The sequence below is a fragment of the Notolabrus celidotus genome, chromosome 15 (assembly GCF_009762535.1).
Source record: "Notolabrus celidotus isolate fNotCel1 chromosome 15, fNotCel1.pri, whole genome shotgun sequence".
NCBI classification, from domain to species: Eukaryota; Metazoa; Chordata; class Actinopteri; order Labriformes; family Labridae; genus Notolabrus; species Notolabrus celidotus.
In genome coordinates, this window is record NC_048286.1 from 16,942,721 (window position 1) to 16,965,843 (window position 23,123).

Consider the following 23,123-nt stretch of genomic DNA (forward strand, 5'->3'; position numbering starts at 1 on the left):
TGTGATGTATCATATATATTACACCTAAATCCTGCTTTAGTACTTTTCTAACTCATATTTCCTCTATCATTACTCTCTAATATTCTGATTTGGGTATCAACTTCTTACCTTCAAAAGTGACCTGGCCAAGGTCAGCGGCTAACGAATGTTTCCCCCTCCCACAGTGCTGTGTGGCCGGTGAAGTTTGGAGAGGGTGTCGCCGTGCGATAATGTACTCACAAAGTCCACACTGTCCTGTGCACACCCAGTCCCACCCCTTCTCACCCCTCAGCTGCCTACCTCTCTCCCTCTTCTGCGCTGCCCTCTACTCTTCTCCCGCTCTTCTCCAGGGGTCAGTTACTCCGTTAAAGTAACTGCTTGAAGACTTTGACTCTGCTCTGTCTGCAGCTTGTTCCTCACAGCCACCATGGTGCACAGCAGCTGGATCTGCAGATTCCTCCTCCTGGCACTCCTAAGCCTCATGGTGGCCTTTGTGCACACAGGTAAATCTCCTCTACAGTGTGGTTGTGATTTTTGTGTAATTTGTGTGTGGAACATCGCAAGTGTTATCACAGTTTTTCATATTGGACATAGAACAAGAAATACTGGAGGAAAAAGCATGGGAGACCACGGTTTGATTAACAGGAAAACATCTGGCTGCAACGTTTGAAATGAAAGGTGTGATGTGACAGGTGGTACGCTGAAACAAATAAGGTGATAGCACATCGTGAAAAAAATAATTTATCTTTTCCTACACTGTCTTTAAATTTGTGAAACATTTCCAGATGGTTAGGTTGAAGGTTTTCTTTCAACATCCACACATTGTAAGCTCACATTGCTTTAGTATTGACTCATTTATCCTCTGTAGGTATTCAGACTAGATATGAGTGTATATATGTGTCATTTCTGCCCTACTCCCCCCTCGTACGTACATCCACACGCCAGGATGAATGAGTATGTGAGGGTGTGTGAGTCTGCAGCCTGATGTAAATGATGCAGTTGTTGAGGCTCTCAGAGCTGTGAAAGCTGCTCTTTGACAAACGGGATGACTCACTTGCTTTCATGATGCCTCACATCAAACCTGCTACACTTTGATTTGAGCGATTTTCTCTTTGATTTATTCTCTATACGCTGTAAGAATTCAGTGATGGAAGTGAGGATGAGGACTTTTTATGTGCTGTAGCAACTATTCACGTCAATCACAGCTGCTAACTTTGACTAACGCACTCACTAGTACGTCTTTCACCTACCTCTTTTCCCCTTTGTAATGTCTCTGAAACTCCTCTGAGAAACAGCTCTGGACACAGAGGTCAAAGGTCAAGAGAGCAGCTGGATGACAACAGATATATGCCAAGTCAACAATGTCCTCCTTGTCCTGTAAAAATGTCACCTTAACTTGGAGCTCAAAACCTTCAGTGACAGAAAAAAATGTCTCAGAGCCTAACACTAAGTCAGGGCTTCTAACACTGAGGTGCTATGACATGCCTTAAGCTCTCTGAATATATCTTTTGAGGCAAAACACATTTGAATGCCTCACAGGGCTTAGGCATAAACTTCTGAAACATGTTTAGTCTTCTGAGGGACATGACAGGAGATATTTTTTCTTTCATCTAGACAAATAGAAAAATCTAGAAAATGTACTGAGAGCAGAGTTTAAACCCAGCCAAGATAAATTGTTATCAAAGAAAGTGGTGCTCTGCTTGTCTGACAGTAAGTCTCTGATATGCCTGTTTCTGTCTGCAGTGAATGATGTGTTTCTCATTTACAGTATATGATGTTTTTGAGTAGTACCACCAGTCTTGATCACAGCATTCACTGAGTGACTGAACTAACGTGACCAGCAGCCCCAACGCTTGACTCAGCATGAAACAAACCGCCCAACACAATGTGATAATTACTCACACACACTCTCTCATAGATCTTCCTGAAAATGGGCCATTTAACTCATGGCTGTAATAAGGCCAAAGCAAAGTTTTCAAAAGTAATTTGATCGTGTTTCAGCTATGGGACTGAACCAAATCTTGAAAATGGGTAGTTAAACAGTATCAAAAAAATCAGATACAGTCTTGTTCTTTGACAGATAAAAACTCCAGTTTGTGTTGTTGAAAACTTCAATGTAGTATTGGGATAGTTTAGATTAAAAAAAAACTCAGGACTATACTGCAAAGGGCTGATTCAGTGACAAAATAAGAGAGATTTTTTAAAGGTAAAAAAACACTAACTTTAAAGGAGTTCACATGTGTTATTCATTATTTGTATTTTGCTGTATCCCTATTATAACATTTTGTATAAAGTATGATCCGGATTTGACTCTTCAAACAACCGGGCCCTGGAGATTAATTCAGGCTACTTAACCCTATTCCTGTTCTCCTTATTTCAGACTGAAACACACTGGTCACTTTTGTCTAATATTTTGTTAAGGTAAACGCGACCATCAAGAGAGAGGGTGAAGCAAGGACACATAACACCATCGTTGTCCTGTCAGGGCTACGTCACTCACAGTGTTGAATGCTCAGCCAGGTTGCTTTTCACACACACCCGTCCATGCGCTTTGTCATCTCTCTGGCTGGTGTGAAATCCTTACCGAAGAGACCTGATGAACCAACAAATGGCCTTCTGTGTTTTTAGAGTCTGAAATCATCCCTCAGTAGAGTGAGCCAGCCTTTTTATGAGCCTGGGGTTGTTTGTGAAGTCAGAGGGAGTTTGACTGACATGAAAAGTCTACTTTTATACTAAAAGGGTACCAGGTAATTAACTTTGTTAAAGCAACTCCACTAACTATATTTAAAAGTTATAAGTTAAAAAATGAGTTACAGAAATACCATCATGTGTGAAGGATGGAGTTCAGTAGCTACATAGGATAAAAATTTAGTTTGATGCTAATCTGGTAAATTTTCTGTGATTTACATGTCCGACCTGAGTCAGTCTATATATGCTGTATTTGCTTTGTGTTCCTGAGAAGCTTGTATGAAAACTAACTATCTAAAAATAAAATAAGTTAAAATAGTTTACTAAAAGTAGTAAACAAATGTCTGGAAAAAAAGTCTAATAGAAAAGTTAGCTTCATGAATCAGCAGTCGTTAGCCAAAAGTTATGTTGATAAACCTCAAAATAACTAGAATATTAGCTTAGTTATAAATGAAATGTTAAAATACATGCTAAAGTAACCTACAATGGACAGTTTAACCAATCAGCTACAAGGAAAGGATGAATAGTTGGAGTGTCTTGGCAGATAAAAATGATTGGTGCACTGTTGGAATAGTTTATTAAAGATAATGGGTAAACCACTAAAATACTTTGCTAATAAAAAGATAAACACAGTCCAAATATTAAACAAAACAACAACAATAAACTGTAGGAGAAGCTTAAAGTCATGTTGTAACATAGTGACAAAAAAAATACAAAACATACAATTTAAACAGTGGGACAAAAGTAGGCCTATTGCTGATGAAACATTGAAATTATCAACTGAAAGTTATTTATCAGCAGTTAAAAAAGTAAGTCAGGTGGTGTGGATGGCCCAGTGGTCTAGGCCTCGACATGGATAAAGACTTTAAAGAGTCAGCAAGGAGTAGTGGATAGACAGTTCTTGAAATTAATGCATAGATAGATGATCATTTGCTAAAAGTTACATTTGGACAGTTTAAAGGTAAATTCAAAGTATCAATTCAAACAGGGATCAAACATTAGAGTTTGCCACACTTTGTCTCGCCTTCCCTCCTCTACTCTGCTAATCCAATACTGAACACTGCAGGAGCCTGCATTTTTCAACAGAACTGTCCATCATGTCATCATACCCAGTCTTCTTTAAATTAAATAATTAATTTAAACTAATTTTCTAAAAAAAATAGCACTTGGACATAAATCAGCAAAAGAACTAATGCCTAATGTTCCCTCTGGAATAATGGCGAAGGCAAGTTTTATGACCTATACTGCAGCCAGTAAGCAGTGGGAGCTGTACATCTTTTGGCATCACCCAAATCCAAACTGACTACATCCATTTTAATAGACAGTCTATGATGAAAAGGTTAGTTAAAACACATGAATAAACAGCTAGCTATAGCTATAATCTGACTGCTATGAGTAACTGATAAGAAGTGAGGTTGAAAGTGACAATGCTGTGTAGGAGTGGTCCACAATAATTTGTCTAAAGGGGGCTGAGGGTGAATGTATGAGGGTACAACAGATAACACAGGATAGGATCCTCTGCAGCTCGCTGTCAGCTCAGAAACTGTATGTTTTCTTGAGGCTTCAATGATGTTAATTCCATTAAACAGAAAATTTCAAGCTTGAGTAAACGGCTCCTTGTGGAAATAAACACCAACGGAAAACATTACGTTTTTATTTTTTGCCTTCTTATTAAATCAATCTGTCCAGAAGGCACAGCCTTTAACACACAGGGACTGTTTAATAAACAAGTTTGTTTGACATCCAGAGCCCAGCCGCTGCCTGCTTTGGGCCTAGCCGGTTGTTACTGGTTGCAGCCTGCCGCCCTGTGTGACCGCACAAGCTGCCTTTTGTGCCCTCGGCTGAAGGCCTCATTGATGGCTGAGCTGGACGGAGGCCCGGGCCTCCAAACCTCCAGCCAGCTTCAGGACAGGAAGCTGCACACGACTCAGAGTCAACACAGCAGCATCAGAATAACACATCACAATTTACAAGACACCAAAGCTAACAGGCTGACATTCAAATCAAGAGATTATATCATACGCAAAAAGTCCTTTCTATGAGTTTTCCGATCAATCAGCTAGAATGATACCAGTCCTGTTTGAAAATGAAACAAAAAGACAGCAGAGATGTAAAAACGGGTGAAATAGTTTACTGAGGGCGTCAGAGGCTACAAAGTAAATATGCAGTGTTAAATAACCTGAGTGCAATATGTTTGGAGTTTGGTTTTGTTGGTATGTGTGGAGTTGAGGATAGGATAAGTGAATCAGTGAGTGGGTGGGCTTGTGCGTGAAGAGTTTGTTTACTCAAGGGAGGTGTAGATCAAAATTTTCCCTACTTTTCTGTACATTAAAACAAACTACACAGCCATTTAGTGAGAGACGACGGAAACAATTATCTCAGTTGTTTTGGTGATAGTCTTTAGCTGAGCATTTCTACTGACAAAGATTTACAAGCTGTGTTCTGAAACAAGAAAGTGGGCTAGAAGGAGACTTTGTTTCTCTGGCTACAGTCGAGTTGTGAAAAGTCTCAAGATAACTCTATCCTCGGTTGAGAGGAATGTCAGAGGACAATTTCAGATGGGAAAGAGAACAGAGGGATAGCATAAAATATCTACTCCTTGGTTGAAGCATTTATTTTGTCAGTAAACAAGCTTGGTTGAAAAAGAAGATGATTAGAGGCTACAAGTAGCTCAAAGGGACAAAATGTTTATCCTCCACAAAGACATCCTTATGCGGAGGACTGAGCCGTTAACCTGTGGAGACAGAGAGGCCATTGGAGTCATTACAGACAGAGCCATGTATGCTCAAGCTCAAGGCCGCAACAGAAAATTAAACAGAGCCATTAGCCAAAGCAGTGCACCTCATCAGTGAAATTACAGCTTTAAGAAAACATGTGGTACGTCAGTGCAGCACAGTATTCAGTATTTGTCAGCTCAGGTATTAAGTTTACGTTTCTTCATTTGCTGTGTTAAAAAGAAACATTAATTGTTAGACTCTTTTATTTTCTTGATAAACAGATGCAGATGCAGACCCTGCCTCACCGACCAGGGACAACCAAGACACGTCTGGAGACCTGCCCATTGATGTCACCACCAAAACCCCTTTCCATGGCATGCCAGAACTCACCTTCACCTACAACTACGAGGACTCCACACACTCCCACACCCTGGACTGGGAGGAAGGTAAAAATCTGCAAGCACTCAGGGCAACGTATCTGTGTTAGCATTCAGTAATTGAATTAATAAAAACTCTATCTATGTGTGTGTGTTCAGGGGTGCTGGGGCCTGGGGCCATCTCAGCCATCGTCATAGCAGTGTTCCTGGGAGCGTCTGTCCTCCTCGCCCTCATCGTCATCACACTCAGGAAGTTCACAGCCTCCTAGAGAGAATACATCCAATCTTGTGTGTGTGTGTATGTCTGTGAGTGTGCATGTGTGTGCGTGTTTATAGGCCTTGAGTGATTGCATGTTAACATTTCTCTCTTCTAAGCCTCTCATCTCAGAACATATCCTTCTTCTTTATAGACGAGTTGTGTCTTATGCTTTGCTGTGTGGCAGGTCCCTTGACAGACTATTTGCAGACTTACTCCTGTAAACACATTGTCCTTGACAATATTCAAATGGCCGCCAATTTCTTCTGATGGCAGGCTCAGGGTGGGAAGCTCAATAATCACAAGCAAACTGGCGCCAATGATGAGTACAACAGCATGATGTTGAGTAAAAAGGATTATTAAAAAGAAAAACATTATCCACACAAAAACCACAGATCGACTGCTTTGTACTATGAACATGTTCTAGTTTTTCTTGCAACCATTGAAACAGACAGTTTTTTTGGTTGCAAGTGTGACTGATCAAGCGTTTTGTTGTAACACTAATTAAACCTCCTGTTATGTTCATTTCTCAGGAACAGCAATAATGTTCCTGGGTCAACTTGACCCAGGGCATATTTAATAATCCAAAAGTGTCAGAGCCCAAAAGATCCCAATACAATTTTTTTAAATCTCATTATTAACTCCATTGCTAACCATTTAATTCAAGACTTTCAATGGTTCAATGAGGATAACTCATTCGTTTTTCATGTGTGTGTTTGTGATGGGGTGATATATGTCACACAGTTGCAAATAAACAATTCGAATTTGACAGTTCTGACCCCTTTTAGCCTCCACTTTGACTGCCGGGTCAAATTGACCCACAGACAGTGTCTATGTAATATAAACACGCAGTGGGGGTTGCAAATATGTTAAATGAACCATTTTTATTTTATATGTGCATTACGCTAATTAAGCCAAGCAGAAGAAGTTTCATACCGAAAAAATACTTTTAACTTTTTTTTTTTAATTTTCAAACTTTGAAATGGGTCAATCTGACCCGGAACATAGCAGGAGGGTTAACAGTGTTCAGAAAAAAGTCTTGTCTAATCAAATTGTTTGGTCTGGACTGATGGTTGTAGAATACAATAATACAGCAAAACAACAGGCAAGGCTTCAATTCCAACCTTACGGTTATGTCAGAAACAACCTTAATTTAATTGTCACAAATAAGATATCAAATGGGTTGTAATATTTCAAATTATGGATTCATATCCCTCAGGATTGTTATTTTACATTGTCTTAGTCACATGGAAGAAGTGGTGAAATAAAAAAATCTGTATATTGAACCACTTCCTATCTAACATTGCTGTTAGCAAGGAATGAATGAACTCCTATCCTGTTGTACGGCAGCACCAATCCATAATGCTTGGTAGAAAGTGATATAATGCTCTGTATTTTTATCATTGTCCATTGTCATTTCAGTCTTTTGATGTCATGGCTTGTAACCTGTAACACAGCATTATTGCAGCATTTCTCCCTACCCTGGGTGTGACACACAAGGAAAATGGCTGCTGTGTGGATTTGGTGAATTGTTGCTCAACATTTTCACTCATTAGTAAATGTATGTTAGAAACTGGCTGGCTCTTCCAGTGGAAATCATAACATATCCATTTTAATTTCCTCATTATTTTAATTTTTCTCTTTTCAAGTTGTTACATACCTGCTCTCAAAAGTGTTTCAATGTTGGTTGACTGTGCGTTAGCTTATGGCTATTAGATGTGAAGCATTCTTCGTGTTTTTGCTTTTTGTTTGTACATGGAGTGTGCCTGTTTGTCAGTGATCTACTTTGTTCTTTCCTTCTACAAGAAAAGAAACATCTGAGAGTGTTTTTGTGCCAACATGAGCCAGAATAATTTCTAAAGTGTTACCTTGGTGTCACCGTGTACAAGTTTTGGAGAATTTATTTCATCATTTGCAAACATTTAAAGAGTCAAAGTTTGAAGATGTGATGATAGTGAACATGATAGTTGGGTATTTTGTTTTTACTAAAGAGGTAAGGCAAGGCAAGTTTTGTTTATAAAGTACAATTTAAACAGAGAGCTATTAAAAGTGCTTAAATAGGTGACAACAGCATTAAAATAAATATTACATTAGGACAATATAAGCATTTAGATATAAAATGTTGCAGATAATGTATAATATAATGTATAATATAAATATAAGATCAAGAAATAAAGAACACATTAGAGAAAAATAAGAAATAGACAGCATACATAAAACTAGAGGATGGAATAACTTGTATATGGTTTCAGTTGTTATTATGGGGGGATGGGTGGGTGTGCGTGGGGGGGGGGGGGGGGGGGGGGGGGGGGTTGGGGTTGAGTAGTCCAGTCATTTTGTGATTTTCTACACAAGTACGAGCCCTCAGTACATCACAGTTCACCGTGATGTTGTCATTGCAATGTCACTGCTAAATGATTGTGTTTGAGACCTAAGTTGAATAAAAAAAAAAAAGAATTGCGTGCCAACATCTATGACTAATTTATGAGTTTTGTAACACATGACTACTGAGTCAATCCAGTAAATTCACAATACTTTTTATTTTTAATAATTTGTCATCATTTTGTCGGTCATGACAATGCTATAATTTTCTAGACTCAGTTGTAACCCCCTATAATTTTCCCCTTTTCAGTTTATATAGTAGCTATGAAAAGGGCTAAGTGGGGAGAGGTTAAACTTTAAAGACCACTGTCCTCACTTCAGTCGACAGCAGGTGGCAGTATTGACAGACCTATGTCTCAGGACAAAAATGGGCTATGTTTGTCTTAAATTTAGAGTGATATTAAGTGTCCCAAACATGTATGATTTACTCTGATAAAAACACATTTTCAATGCTAGTTGTATTCAAGTGAAATCATCCTCCTCGTGCAACATTTATCAACTAGTCTTGCATTTCACCTCTGAGGGGGAGAAAACACTCTCTCACTTTAAATCAAGTTATGTCAGTTAGTAGAACAAGGAAACCACAAACTCAATCAAAGTCTTCCTCTGCATTTTCTCACGCTTAGAAGAGCGAGCTTTGATCATTTTTGCATTCTTCTATCATCCAGATGGGTCCACTCGATACCACAGATACACCAACTCATAAAAATGATGTAATTGAAGTCATCAGGCTCTATCAGTGATCAAGCACGATTTATACTCAAACGAAGAAATGTTTTTTTTAACAATGAAAAAAAATTAACCATGACCCAAAAAGTATTACCCAAGTTATTATAAACAGAGATTCAGCGCCTAGTCTCAGGGATTTCAATTAGCATATCTTAACATGTCACCACATTCAGTGTGTTTACATGCATAGCTATGGTTATATCTTGATAAGGCAATGCAATTGGACTTCTTGTCATTGAAAGTAGAGGGTAAAATAACATTTTTAACTCCCAAACACCAAGTTAAAGGTGACATATCACGCTTTTTTCATCAATATATATTGTTCTAAGAGGTCCCCAAAACATGTCTTTAAAGTTTATGCTCAAAAAAACACTTTGAAATCAGATTTTGGCATGCCTGAAAAGTCCTCTTCTTCAGTCCTCATCAGAACACTCTGTTTTCCCTCTGACCACGCCCCCTCAGGAAGTGGATGTGCCTCGGCTGTCCAGCACGTTGATCTAATGTTTACATGTTGGCTGAATATACACGGCTGCTCATAGATCGCGTTACTTCAACCCTCTGAATCTGATCCAGAATCTGATCCTGTTGGAGAGGCGCCTGTAGCAGAACCTTTCTGAAGGATTGGTCACAGATTTTGTGTTTCTTGTTGTTTTATTTATCAGTATGTCAACGTGTGTCTTGGTACACAGCTATGAGCATGTAGCTATGTGGCTATGCTAACTAGCGCTAGCACTTATCCATGATAAATAAAAATCATCCACTACTAGATCTTCAAATCTGCAGACGTGGGGAGTAAAACCGACCTCTGCCAGAAAGGCAGCAGGACCTTTTCTGAAGGATTGGTCACAGATTCTGTGTTTCTTGTTGTTCTATTTGTCAGCATGTCGACGTTTGTCTTGGTACACAGCTGCAGCTACGACATGTAGCTATGTAGCGATGCTAACTAGCGCTAGCACTTATCCATGATAAATAAAAATCATCCATCTCAAATCTGCAGACGTGGGGAGTAAACTGACCTTTGTGTTTATTAAGACAGCCTACAACTAGCATGCCTCCCTCCTAAGCTCCTTGTTACCACACATTTGTGCAGGTAATGAAAAATGGAGAAGTTGAGTTGTATTTTATACAGTCTATGGACTGAACAGGCTCCGAGCTCTGATTCCGTGACAGACCGGATATTGTTGTTACGTAACAAAAACACGGAAGTCTGAAACGGCTCGTTTCACACACATTTACAGAAAGGTGTAGAAATCTAAACAGGGGCAGAAGGGATTTTTTTCATTCTCGGGGGGTTTGTAGACATGCCAGGGAAACATATTTCAGGTAGAGAACCATTAAAAAGTCCATTTTGCATGATATGTCACCTTTAAGTGATTAACATTCATGAGACACAGTGAACAATCATGACTGATGACACTTACTCACTATAACTTACTCATAACTTAGAGTTTATAAAGTGATGAAATTCCAGTCTAGGGAAGTACAATACCACAGTCTTACAGACATAATCATGAGAGACCTGGAGTGTTAGCCAATACCTCAATTTCCCCATTTTATTTAATTTGATCTTTGTTGGTTTATTGTAACTCTGGTCGTATAATCTTTTTCTACATTGAGGTCATGAATCTGGGGTCCACACTGTTGGTCACTCAATCCAGGCTGAACATTTTCCCCAACTTTTTGAAGGATTAAGAAAATAAATTGTACAGACTTTCATGGTCCCCAGAGGATGAATTCTCCTGACCTTAATTAAGCTGATAAACCGGTTTTATATTTTACTCTGTATTCATTAGCATGTTTGCATGCCGATTGTAGCATTTTGCTTAAGCACCACTGTGTCTATAGCCCCTGCCTTCTGTTTTGTTATTATCAGAACTGCAACTAATTATTTGGGGCATGAGTGATTAGTTTGCAGGTGAATTATTGATCAGTCTAGAAGGGCCTGTGTCCAATGACTGTTTTTTGGGGTGCTGGCAGCACCTAATGTTAATATAAAACTAGTGCAATTCAGTGTTATCTGCACTTATTTTATAACACTTTTCTTGTCAATGTCACTAGTCCCCCAACGACCAATCAAAATCAAAAAGGGGGAGGATTTTCATTAAACAGTGTCAACAACAATGGCAGAGGACAAACTAACCACATTCTTCCAAGCTGCTGGTAACACCAGACCACAATTGTTTACCATTATTTTCAAGAACATTTTGTTGTCAAATTTCTTTAGAAAGAAGTGAAGGTTAAGCCGACAGACAGGTCTAAAACAGACTTAGTGGTCATGGAAGAGGAAGAGGTGTGAGACAACTTTTGTTGCCAACTAACAGTGAGTGCTAATGAGAGGTTGTGGTCACTGTCAGTGCAAAAACTGCCATCAGTGGACACAGGCCCTTAATTGTTTAGTCCATGAAACACAACCAGGGAAAAAAGACCTGTTAAGTATTCGAATGTTGTGTTTTCCACATCTACAATGCTGCAGAACAAAAGTAAAGACACAAATGAACTCATTTTTAGAACCAAAAGATTATTAGGAATTACATTTTAAAATCAGTTTCACAGTTGGCAGTGTTGATGCAACCATTCATTTAAAAAGCATATAAAAGTTAGACCTGCCAGAGCAGTTCCCCCTTAGTTTGATTTTAGATATCTGTAAAACACATCTGCATACAGCACCAGGCATGTTGATTGGCATGAGTCAGGAAGTGGTGATGACACAACAAAGGTAAAAAAGCAGAAGTGTGTCTGGCACAGAGCAGAAAGTCAGACAGACACAGTGAATGTTCAAGCAGAGACACTGGCTTCCCAGAGGTAAGAGCACAACTAGATTCTCCACTTCAAATACACTTATACCTAATATGTATGTTTAGACCAACTCAATCTGAATATGAGGGTGAGTCTTAGTTTTTGTTTAAAAAATGGCACAAAGAAAAGGTCAAACATCCAGGTTTTGTGATTTTTTTCTTAATTTGGAAATTCAAGAGACAATATAAAGATATTACTTTTCTACCGATAAGTATTTGTCAAGAATTCAAACTTGAATTGAGAGTTTAGAGCATTTTCCCTTACACTTTATACCTTTATTTTTCTGCATTTGATCTTTGCATTTCAAAGAAGACACAAAACAACATGCTCAGAGCTGATAAACCCACACAACTGAGAGGCTTCATATAGCTTGGTACAGGGGCATATCTCGACACTGTTTCAGCGTGGGAAACAACAGGAAAGAGACTGTTTACTCTGTTAGAGAATATCGAAACCTTGCTTTGAAATTCAGACAGACACAGAGAAGTTGAGATCAAAACTAATCAAATTATTTCCCCTACAGCAGCCGCAGCAGTGACGTCATGACAAGCAACTGTTCATTTGAAGGTGTTGATCACCTGATGAAGTATTTTGAACTGGTCTTTTACATCCCCATATTCGTCATTGGTCTGATTCTGAATACTGCAGCTCTTTTTGTGTTCTGCGTGATTCTGCGGAAATGGACAGAGTCAACGATATACATGACCAGCCTGGCTCTCATGGACCTGCTCCTCCTTCTCCCTCTTCCCTTTAAAATGCATGCCTCCAATCACCTCTGGCCTGCAAACCTTCAACCTCTGTGTTCAGTTTTGGAGGTCCTGTATTTTGTTGGGATATATGGTAGCATCTATATCATCATGTGCATAGCCGTGGACCGATGGGTGGCCATCTGTCACCCATACAAAGCCAAGCAACTGCGTTCACCCAAAAAAGCTCTGGTGACCTGTATGGGAGTCTGGACACTGGTGCTGGCCGTGATCTCTCCAACCACTTATCGCTTCAGGGAGGTCGGGCAGAAAGACTTCCACTGCTTCCACCAGTTTTCAGAGAAAGGCTGGAGCCCCCCAGTGATCATCTGTCTGCAGGTGTTTGGATTCCTGTTGCCAGCGCTGCTGGTGGTGTACTGTTCGGTTCAAACCATCTGTGTTCTGAAGCAGTCTGGAAAGCTCAGCTCACAGAGCCGGGCCTGCGTGAAGATCATCTACAGCAGTCTGAGTGCTTTCCTGCTGCCCTTCACCCCCAGCCACCTGGCCATCCTCCTTCAGTTCCTGGTGAGAAAACTAGTTTATTCTATGTTCATTCAACTTCGACCTTAGGGGGATGAAAGTTAAAAGTCAATTTTGTTGCTGTAGGGGAGTTTTCCATTTCATAATATAATAACAACTCTTTTATTTGTATAGCACTTTTCAATACAAGTAACAACGTGTTTCACAAAAACAGTGAAAATAGACAATAAAAGCAAACAGACTATAAAGCAGAGTGGTAAAACGTTAGGTAAAAGCGAAATAAAATTAGGGACTGATTCTGCAAGTCTGATCTCTGGCAAGCTGTTTCACCGTTCGGGGGCTCTGACATCGTAGGCCCTGTTGCCTTTAATTCTCAGTTTAGACCTTGGAACAGCGAGCAGAGCATTGCCAAAGGATCTCAGCCTGAGTCCTGGTTCATAGGCGGATAAAAGTAATAATATGAAATAATAGAATTAAATAATAAAATAATATAAATAATATGATCTTCATCAGCAGTATATTGTTCAAATGTCTTTTATCTTCTCATCCTTTTTCGCACAAAAAGTAAAGGGTCTCATTCCAAAATAATTGTAAGCTGCATCAAAGCCTCCGTAATTTTTTTAATACTGAAATCAAACAAATTACCCAAAATCACGGCAACAGGTAACCAGAGCAAGTCTGCAACTGGGATTATGTGAATACAAATGTCTTTTGTGGATGATTAGATGTATTTTATTTTATTTGTTATCATGGTTTGTTTAAAAAATCACACGTTAGGCTTTTTCTCATGCTATTAGAAATTTGAGACTCATATTTAAGTGATTCAAACCCTTAATTTTCTTTTCTTTGATTGAACATTTGCAAAAAATATGGAAAAAACAGACACTTGTAAGGTTATTTTTTATGGAAGTATAAAACATGGCAGAAAGATAATAATTTAAGTTTTGTAAAACTAAGTCAGACTATCCATGGCATCATCCTTAAACAGTTTTTGCATCTATTTGCAAGCAATATTCAAAGTAACACATCATCACAAATTGCTTAGAGCACATGCACCCTGGAAAACACAATTTCTGAATCCTCACTGGTGCACAGTAGTTACATCTTGGATGATCAAATGGTAGACATAGTGTTACAGTTGGAGATCTGGTTTGGAAATCAACCCTTACTATGAAATATAACAGCAAATTAGAAGTGCAAAAGATACCAAGATGAATAAATAGATAAAGGGAACAGACAAAACTAAAATGGTTCACACTGTCCGGTGTTACTGTATGATTAAGATATTTCCATACACAGTGAGTGGGCATTATGATAGACTAATGTTCCTCTATACTCCATGTATTACCTTTCACAAAACTCCAGGTGCGTCAAGGAGTGATTGAGGACTGTAAATGCCGGGTCAATATCAGCCTGTTCATACAGATAGCCTTGTGCCTCTCCAACATCACCTGCTGTCTGGATGCTCTTTGCTACTACTTCATCGCTCATGAGGTGAGGTGCACCAAACCCACCTTCAGGCTGTCAATGGTAAGCCAAAGAAGAGCCACTTTCAGCACTTCAGAGGTCTGAACACCAAAGACAGTTCAAGTTAAAGGAGGTTTGTTTACAGAGGAACGTTGGTGTGGACGAAAGGGTCAGCGTTGTTTCCATCAGTTGAGGGAGAAATGTGACTAAAAGTTGCAGGTTTAAAGAAGCACATTGGAGAGTTAACCACAGTTAACCACAGTTCTGAGAGCACAGCTAAAATGTTCTTTAGGGGAAAGATCAGATACACGATCTGGTCCAATGACAGGAAGCCAGTAGCACCCTCAACCTCAGTGAGCTGTCAGCTGTGATACAAGGCACAGAGTGACTTATCGCAAGAGTGATTTAAGAAAAGAGGGTCAGAATCACATCCAGTCCTGTACCCAGGGATTATATGAAAACCAATGTAGGCTTAATACGGAGCTTTAGAGTCTACTGTGAGTGCTTGAAGATGTCAAGCTATAGATAAAGCATTGGAGGTAGCAGGGATCTATGAAAGACAAAACCAAGCGTATGAAATCAGATCAGATACTTCACAGAACAAGGGTTTACTAGATCCCACAGCTGAATTATCTCTACTAAAGTATTATACTTTAATAGAGTTTTATTTCATTCTTTGACTTTTATATCCAACTTTAATCATGCTTTAGGCATTAAATACAGTTCTTATAGCTGTCCTTATTAATGAAGACCAACATAAGTGGAAAGGTCGAGGAGAAGTCTTATCGATGCAAATTAGGTTGTCTTTGTTTTGACTTTTTTTTTCTTTACATTTTAGACCCATCAATTACTGCTTCATTACAACTATATATGTACTGTATATATGCAATTTAAATACAATTTTATAATTGTATTTCACTGGAAATGTTTGTTTTATTCTTAAAATAAGGCTTCAAATGTGCAATATTGATTAATTGTAAAAGCAGTTGAAGGCACTAGCCTGAAGTGTCATGGTTTCGATGTTTTCATGTATTACTTAAGCTACTTCCATTTTGCACTTCTTCCCTCTTTGCTGAATTTTGATGGTATTTGTTGGTGTTATTTGCTGTATTTGTTTCCGTTATTTCTCCTGATGTCAAATCTGTTTTTGTTAACCTGAAAAGCTCGTATACAGAATGGCACATTTTGTCTGTCTGCTTTTTCGCATTCTGTGCATCTGGTCTGTAAAATAAAGTGAGCCTGGAAAAAACACAAGATGTAAACTAGAAAACAAATAAACAGAATAAGTCCTTACAAAAGGGATTTGAAAGCGTGTTTTTAATAATACTGCACATTTAACTTATGTTTGTTCTAAAACATACATGCACTCAACAAACCGCAAGGCATCATTGCTGAAACCGAATCTGTCTTCCATTTTGAGATAAGAATCAGGTAACCACAAGAGATTCATCTTGTGCAAGTCACATTGAATTTGCTGAGGCTGCAGTCTCTGTTTCAAAAAGAACACTTAGTGGGAGGCAACACGTGAAGTATTGGTAGCATGACCAAAAGGCCTGTGCGTTTGTCTGAGTTACTTTCTGTCTGTTAATCAGTTCATAAAGGAAATATCAAGGTTTTGTTTCCCTTTCATCAACGGTAGCTGCCTTTTTAGATGTTCAAAGCTGGAGCAACGCAAGCAGTCTTCAGTTATTCAAAAATGTAATTTATTATGCACCCATATTGAAAAACCACCAATTTAAACCATCAATCATGGACAGAGCTTTTGATGTCTGGGTTAAAGGAGGAGTCACTACAATAGAAAATCTGTTTATTAACAATTCCTTTGCCTCTTTTGATCAGCTAACATCAAAGTTCAATATTCCCTGCACACCTTTCTTTAGATATCTTTAAACTCGTAACTTTATATCAACATCCATCTCCTCTTTTCCATCTAAACCAACCAGCTCTCTCCTAGACTCTATTTTGAAACTTAATCCACCCTCCAAAGGGTCCATCAGGCTTGTTTATTCCTTGATTAACTCTCATGACTTGAAACCTTTGACTCGGTTAAAGAACTGTTGGGAAGAAGAATTGGGGACAAAGTTATCTGAGATAGTCTGGGAAGAAAAAACGTTCCTCCTCTATTTGCTTAAGACACTCTGTGACTCAATTCAAGGTTTTGCATCACCTCCACTGGTCCAAAGTCAGGTTATGTAAAATACGTCCTGCTTTTGATCCCATAGCTCCAACAGAGCCCCTTTCCTATGTACCCTATTTAGTAAAAGAAGAAATCTAAATAAATCGTGAGAAGACAAAATAAAATAAATGAATAAATAAAATAAACAAGATGCGTATACATACATACACACACAAACACAAATATATACACATATACACATACACACATGTATGCATGTACACATGTGATAAGAATATATGAATAAATAAATAAAATAATAATAATAAAAAGAGATTACCTGGAATGTCGTGGTGTCATCAGCTCTAATTTATAATATCCTTAGCGTACATTTTTCCTATATACGTCAAGAAAGGTTGCCAGATGTCATAAAATTTCTGGACATTGCCTCTTGTGGTGTATCATATTTTCTCTAATGTCAAATGATGAACAATATCATTTATCCATGATTTAAAAGTTGGAGGGTATTTTTCTTTCCATTTTAACAGTATCTGCCGACGTGCCAGGAGAGACCCAAAAGCTATCTGAATTTTTGCCCGGCAGCTGAGATGTAGATCAGGTGGTGCAACTCCAAAAAATTCTGTTATAAGAGAAGGTTTTAAGGATATCTTGAAGACATCTGTAAAAGTTGTATATATCAATTTACAAAACCTGTCTAGTTTTGGGCAGGACCAAAACATATGTGAGAGGGTGCCTGGTGTTTTTCTTCTTCCCAGACTATCTCAGATAACTTTGTCCCCAATTCTTCTTCCCAACAGTTCTTTAAACATCATTGATGTTTATGTTTGTTATTGTATAATTGTTCAAAAAAACAATAAAAAGATCTTGACTAAAAAAATAATAATTTATTCAATCATGATGTGTATGCTTGATCGAAAATGACTGATATAGGCAGAGGAATAAATTGGTTTTCTCATTTATTTTTAAAGCAGCAAGATATTACAAGAAAAATCGACTGTACATCAGAATAGGAGTTCCAGGACAATGAATATGAGCATAGACCACAGGTCTCTCTCAACAGAGACTTATTTGCTTCCAGTTTTACATAAGAACACCCCAAGCCTTTCTTATTTAAGTTGGGATGAATCAACATTGATAGAGGGATTATAATGCCGATATAGAAGGGTCTAGAAAAGGCAAAAGCTAAAGACAACAGCCAAATCTGGAGGAAGAGGAAGATGAGCAAGAAGAAATGAGTTCAGCCTTTGATTTCATCTACAGTAAAAAGCATTCCTTCTAAATATTTCATATGTCCTTTACAGTAAGCATAGCATTTCTGACCACAGACTTTGGTTCCTTCTGTCCCTCTGAAGCTGCTACTAATTACAGTCTAAAGCCGTTATATCCAACGAGTAGGCAAATGTGACACAAGGAAATAAAAAGACAAACATTAAAGAACTTAACATTCCCAAACGAGTCGATTTCAGATAAAAATCTATGCATGTAGTAGTATGTTCAAAATTAATGTACAGTAGATATTGCTTCAGAACAATCAAAGTTATGTACAACGTTCATTAATGATATAAACCAGCAAAGAAATGTCTAAACTACATGAGGTATGTTTTGCCATTATCTGACATTCAAAACAAAATATCAACAAAGAAATCAAAAGTAACATGACTGCAGAGTGCAAGCAGCTTCAGCCACAGAGCACCGGCATACAAAATTAAAATAAAAAACAAGTCCAACATAAAATTTTTAAATCAAACAAAATCAAGTTTTGTGATGAAAAAGTCTCAAACAGACAATTGAACAGTAAAATCGTATTCACATTTGACAGTCTACATATATATTCAAACATTGAAGACATCATCCAAATATACAGACTCTTAATAAAAAAAGACATCAATATCATACACAAACAATTACAGAGCATTTCAAACTTGAGACAAAAAGAAACAACAGACAGTAACTAAAACTGTTGGACAAAACCTGCTCTTAAAGTGCATTTGAAAGCCTAAAGAATTCAAGAGGTATGGTTTAGAGTTGGCTTCAGTGTTGGATAGCTGTGATTTCCGCCCCAGTTTCAGACTCTGTCACAGATGACTGTCTCAACCACAAATGTGTTCTCAAAGTGACGGATGCTGTGACACCTCTTTGTCTCCCGCCTATCAATACCTGGAAGAGAAAAGAGGACACATTCAGTAAATCTGTTCAGCACTCAAAGAAGAGATCTGCAGTGGTAATAATAACACTTCTGCTGCTACCATGACTACAAGTCTATGTCACTTCTATATGTAGTCACTGTTGCGTCATTTCTCAAGCTTTCACTCAGATCATAGGCAGCAAACGCAGAGATATCACTCATGTGCATCACTACCTCCCCCGTAGTATGTGGATGTATCCCCTGCACTACGAGTGACTCACATAGCAGGAAGTTCCCAAGCTCGCCCACATACAAACACACTTGCACAGTAATGAGGCTGTAAAAGGAGGATTTCACACTGCGGACTCTGTCTGAGATTGTCACAAGGAAGCCCCTATTTGGTACTGATTTTTTTTCTTTTTTCTGCCTAGTCACACACTCTGATTGCTCCTACACATGGCAGATTCCCTGTGACTAAGCCGAAGAATACTGCCCTGCTTGATTTCAGAAGGAGAACACAGTGACCCACACACGTCACATGACTCAACATCTCACAGAAGTTGGTGAGAAAGAGGTTGAGAAACTGGCGGAAGTGACCCAGCCATCATATCATATCAGTGAGATTGGAGAAGTAGATGTGTGTACTCACGTCTGCGCTGGTTGCGGCGTCTGAGGCGGTAAGTTTCTTTGCCATAGCAGAGCCTGTGGATGAAGGGTCCCAGCTGCCTCATGCTCCTCACCCTCCCTGTCACCACCATCTCCTCCTGGATGATGTAGGTCTGAGGAAGGTACGTCCCTCTCTGTGACAAAGAGACAACCATGAATCACTCAGGTGAAGTGTCTGTGTAACTCTCTCCGACAGCCTTTAATCACTAACAATGCTGTCACAGCAGCAGATGTAGTCAGCACCTCACCTTGACATTGACGAGCAACTCCCACAGGTTCCGTGGAGGCATCACCAGGGTGGTGTTCAGCTCTGTGATGTAGCATTTGTCCAAAGCAATGTCGTAATAAGCTGTAAGGCCCTGGAATAAAATGTAAAAATGTTATAATCTAAGAAAAGTGTTGACAATAAACATTTAAAGAAAGGAAGCTGCTGAACATAATTGAGACTTAACCTACCCTTTGGAAGTCGTGGATGATATCTGCAGGGTCACTACCTCCAAAGTGTGGCACAGGTACGCTGATCTGCTCATAGTTATCATCAAGGTAGATGCCGACATTCTCCTCCAGTTCATGGCGACCCCTCAAAGGAGCGAACACAGAGTCCTCGTAGATGACCCGACAGTGGAACAAGCTGTCCTCTGGGATCTGCTAATGGGACGCCACAGTGCTGAGTTAGCATGTGATGCAGTCTTTGGGTTGTTTCAGGTTTTTTTGCAAAATGTTAGTTTTGTGCCATTGGATTCATGATGGCATAGCTAAAGCAAACTGACCTGAGGTATAAAGTAGTAGCGATAGACGTAGATGGAGGCCAGAACCAGTCCCGACATGAAGACCACCAGGCCAAAAGTGAGGCAGCAGAGGCCGGTTGGAAAATGCTTCTTGGAGGTGACAGGGAGAACCAGCTGCTCCTGCAAAGAGAAGAGTAGTTTGGTTAGAGGAGAAGTCTGGGAGAAAGGAGAGTTAAATGCACCTGGCCATTATGGCAAATAGCATGGTATTAGGCTCAAAGGTACAACGTTTTATTTCAATATGAAAACCTTCGAGTTATTCCATAAAACTATGTGCAAAATAATGCAAATGACAATTTTATATAATGCTGCAGTCCAAAATAAAATGTCTTATATAGTGTAAGTAGGGAAAATATTGGTAAAAGGACTTTTGGTTCAATTGTTCTTTCTCATTTTCAGTTCTGTGATGAAGTGTCAGTGGACATGTCTTCTCAAACTACAAAATTCAGATCAAGTCCAAATCAAGTCAATTCTGACAAGAAGCGTTCGCCAAGTCAGTTAGTCAGCTGAGGAGATCTGGTAGACGTAGGATGTACAGGAATAAGGCCTGCCAGATGCCCACCCACAGTCTCTCAGTCAATCTGCTGCCTCTCCATACTACTGTTGCCATGGCAAGCGGAAGCAGGGGGAACAGATTGTGCCAGGCGCTGACGAAGATGCTGGCACGTGGCCGTCTGGGTCTATTCTTAGAGGCCTATTTCCACGCTCCATATTTGTAGTTAGCTAGCACCCTCAGTGGGAGTCAAAACGAGAGCAATTACGTGGAGCCCGGGGTCCCTCAGCGGAGTTGCACATATTTATAAATCTACACACATGGACTCTGATGCCTAGCCAATTAAAGGTCCCAGCCAATCTCTAATCCAAACAGCTTTTGAGATCAAGTCTTTTGAGGGACAAATAGATGGAAACCCTGTCTGCAGAAGTGATGGCTACGTCATCAAATGGTAGTCATTGTGCACAGTATTTCTGGGGGATTAGACAAGGTTAAATCCATAATGTGCCAGCAATCTAATTATGTTTCAGCTCCTGGGAGGTAGTCCAGAAAAAAAGGGGCTATGAAGGGCTGGATTCATTCCACAAGCCAGTGTTCAAACTATCTATTCAGGTTTAGGTCAGTCCTCGGCATCAATCTGCACAATAACCTACTACATCAATTGATTTCGAAGCTCAATGTAGTGCTTTTAGATCAGCTGTCAGTTGAAGAATTGGTTTGTATGACATGTTCGATCTGACATCTCACTACTGTTTTCTGTAATGTAAAATTGTTCTCAGTTCCTTTTTAGGACCCCTGGCCCTTCAAATGAACCAAAATAGCTCTATAAGTGCGTTTCATTGCATGCAGGAATAAATAAAACATTAATTATTCAGGAATAAGAGATTCAGTATCGTTATATAGTAGATATGAGAACAACACTGCCAAAACACCATGTCCCATGTTTGTACATTGCACACATACAGCCTGTATTTCCACTCTCACCCCCTGACTCTCTCAGGCGCTACCTGCAGGACTCACGTAGCATTGCAAGTCCTGACGTCAGAGATTGGTGCAGTGACCGCATCTGACAGATCTATTGTTTTCTCATGTCGTCAATAGCAGAGCAAACTTTGTCTGTCGCCTGTACTAGAATAAATGAAATTTAAAAGCTCTAACTTCATGGTACATCTAAAGTCATGGTGTCATTTTCACAGGGAAGCCAGTATGCCCATGCAGCGGCAAAACAAGGTGATGTAATGTCAACATCCCCAGGCTGGGTTGACCTGCGATAATGGGTTAATTCCCCTTTCTGTCAAAACGCCCAATATGTTTTAATAAGAAAGTGTGTCCGGCAGCAAGAGAACCAACAGTCTGCTTAACGAGCTTCAGTAAATAATGTCATTTTAAGCTGCATCGAACATATAATGCAATAGATAATACTGAACATGTGAAGAATCATGGAGTTCAAATATAAAATCAAGCAAATCAATAGATATATCAATGCATCGAAAATGTAAGAAAGCATCAATAAATAAACTGCTTAAATAAAAATGTGTACATGTCACAAATGCTACACTAAAACAAAAGACAATAAGCACATTACAATGAAAAACAAAGTGTGCAAACTCACGTGAGCCTGGGGTATAATGATCTTGTCCACATCGTTTTCTTTTTCAGGCTTCTGCGCCGAAACCGGCACGAAAGTGATCTTCACCATGTTTGTTTGTTCGGTGTTTGTTTTCTTTAGATGGTTTCTGGTTCAGTGCGCTGCCTTCATCAAGCGAGCAGTGGAGATTATATAGCAGCAGACCGGTGTCGCCCCCGGGACTCAGTGACATCAGAAGAGCGTCTTCTCTGACGAACGAACGCTGTGTGGTCTGAAGGAAAAGCCGCCTCGCCATTGACAAAATAAGAGTCCTAGTCCGGCTACAACTTATAGACTTCACATGAGATATGCATTTTATACGCATTTTGATAAACATATTAAGGTAGGTTAATGTTTCAAGCTGTTGAGGATTAAAAAAAACAATGTTTAACTCCTGTTTGTTCTTTTTACATTATACCGTGCTCTTATTCTGAAGGAAAGTGCCCAATATGGCAATGCTTTCCGTATTTTATTTAAAGCTGCATGTCCTCTTCCCAACCATGTTCCGAAGAACAAGTATCCGGAAATGTAGGAATGTTTAAAACTCCCCGTCAGCTTTTTCAAGGCAACAAAGTTAATACTGGGTCATTTCGGCTGATAATGATGATTATTAGATTAGATTAGATTCAATTTAGTGTCATTGGGCATGTCACAGGTACAAGCAATAAAA

General features: G+C 39.2%; 3 protein-coding genes across 3 annotated transcripts; 2 read left to right on the plus strand and 1 right to left on the minus strand.

Annotated features, from left to right (window-relative positions):
* The first annotated feature begins 295 nt into the window (after positions 1 to 295).
* snorc (secondary ossification center associated regulator of chondrocyte maturation) lies at positions 296 to 6,464 on the plus strand. The gene is made up of 3 exons (XM_034703897.1): positions 296 to 482; positions 5,666 to 5,830; positions 5,921 to 6,464. Exons 1-3 carry the CDS (start codon positions 407 to 409, stop codon positions 6,028 to 6,030), a joined length of 351 nt encoding a protein of 116 aa, XP_034559788.1. The 5' UTR covers positions 296 to 406; the 3' UTR covers positions 6,031 to 6,464.
* Positions 6,465 to 12,350: 5,886 nt separating this feature from the next.
* On the plus strand, positions 12,351 to 15,911 carry LOC117827118 (G-protein coupled receptor 55). Its single transcript, XM_034703592.1, has 2 exons — positions 12,351 to 13,195; positions 14,516 to 15,911. Exons 1-2 carry the CDS (start codon positions 12,467 to 12,469, stop codon positions 14,720 to 14,722), a joined length of 936 nt encoding a protein of 311 aa, XP_034559483.1. The 5' UTR covers positions 12,351 to 12,466; the 3' UTR covers positions 14,723 to 15,911.
* Positions 15,912 to 17,693: 1,782 nt separating this feature from the next.
* On the minus strand, positions 17,694 to 22,675 carry itm2cb (integral membrane protein 2Cb). Its single transcript, XM_034703233.1, has 6 exons — positions 22,439 to 22,675; positions 20,316 to 20,453; positions 20,002 to 20,193; positions 19,794 to 19,904; positions 19,529 to 19,679; positions 17,694 to 18,911 (listed from the first exon to the last, which is right to left on the minus strand). Exons 1-6 carry the CDS (start codon positions 22,523 to 22,525, stop codon positions 18,820 to 18,822), a joined length of 771 nt encoding a protein of 256 aa, XP_034559124.1. The 5' UTR covers positions 22,526 to 22,675; the 3' UTR covers positions 17,694 to 18,819.
* Positions 22,676 to 23,123: the final 448 nt, after the last annotated feature.

Bases quoted from the DNA above. Each gene is read 5' to 3' on its own strand.
- LOC117827118 (XM_034703592.1), top strand. From the start codon at position 12,467: ATGACAAGCAACTGTTCATTTGAAGGTGTTGATCACCTGATGAAGTAT. The intron at 13,196-14,515 runs GTGAGAAAACTA...ACAAAACTCCAG, and splicing joins CCATCCTCCTTCAGTTCCTG to GTGCGTCAAGGAGTGATTGA.
- itm2cb (XM_034703233.1), bottom strand. From the start codon at position 22,525: ATGGTGAAGATCACTTTCGTGCCGGTTTCGGCGCAGAAGCCTGAAAAA. The intron at 20,194-20,315 runs GTCAGTTTGCTT...GCGTCCCATTAG, and splicing joins GCTACTACTTTATACCTCAG to CAGATCCCAGAGGACAGCTT. The intron at 19,680-19,793 runs GTGAGGTGCTGA...TCTTTGTCACAG, and splicing joins AGTTGCTCGTCAATGTCAAG to AGAGGGACGTACCTTCCTCA.
- snorc (XM_034703897.1), top strand. From the start codon at position 407: ATGGTGCACAGCAGCTGGATCTGCAGATTCCTCCTCCTGGCACTCCTA. The intron at 483-5,665 runs GTAAATCTCCTC...CTTGATAAACAG, and splicing joins GGTGGCCTTTGTGCACACAG to ATGCAGATGCAGACCCTGCC. The intron at 5,831-5,920 runs GTAAAAATCTGC...GTGTGTGTTCAG, and splicing joins CACCCTGGACTGGGAGGAAG to GGGTGCTGGGGCCTGGGGCC.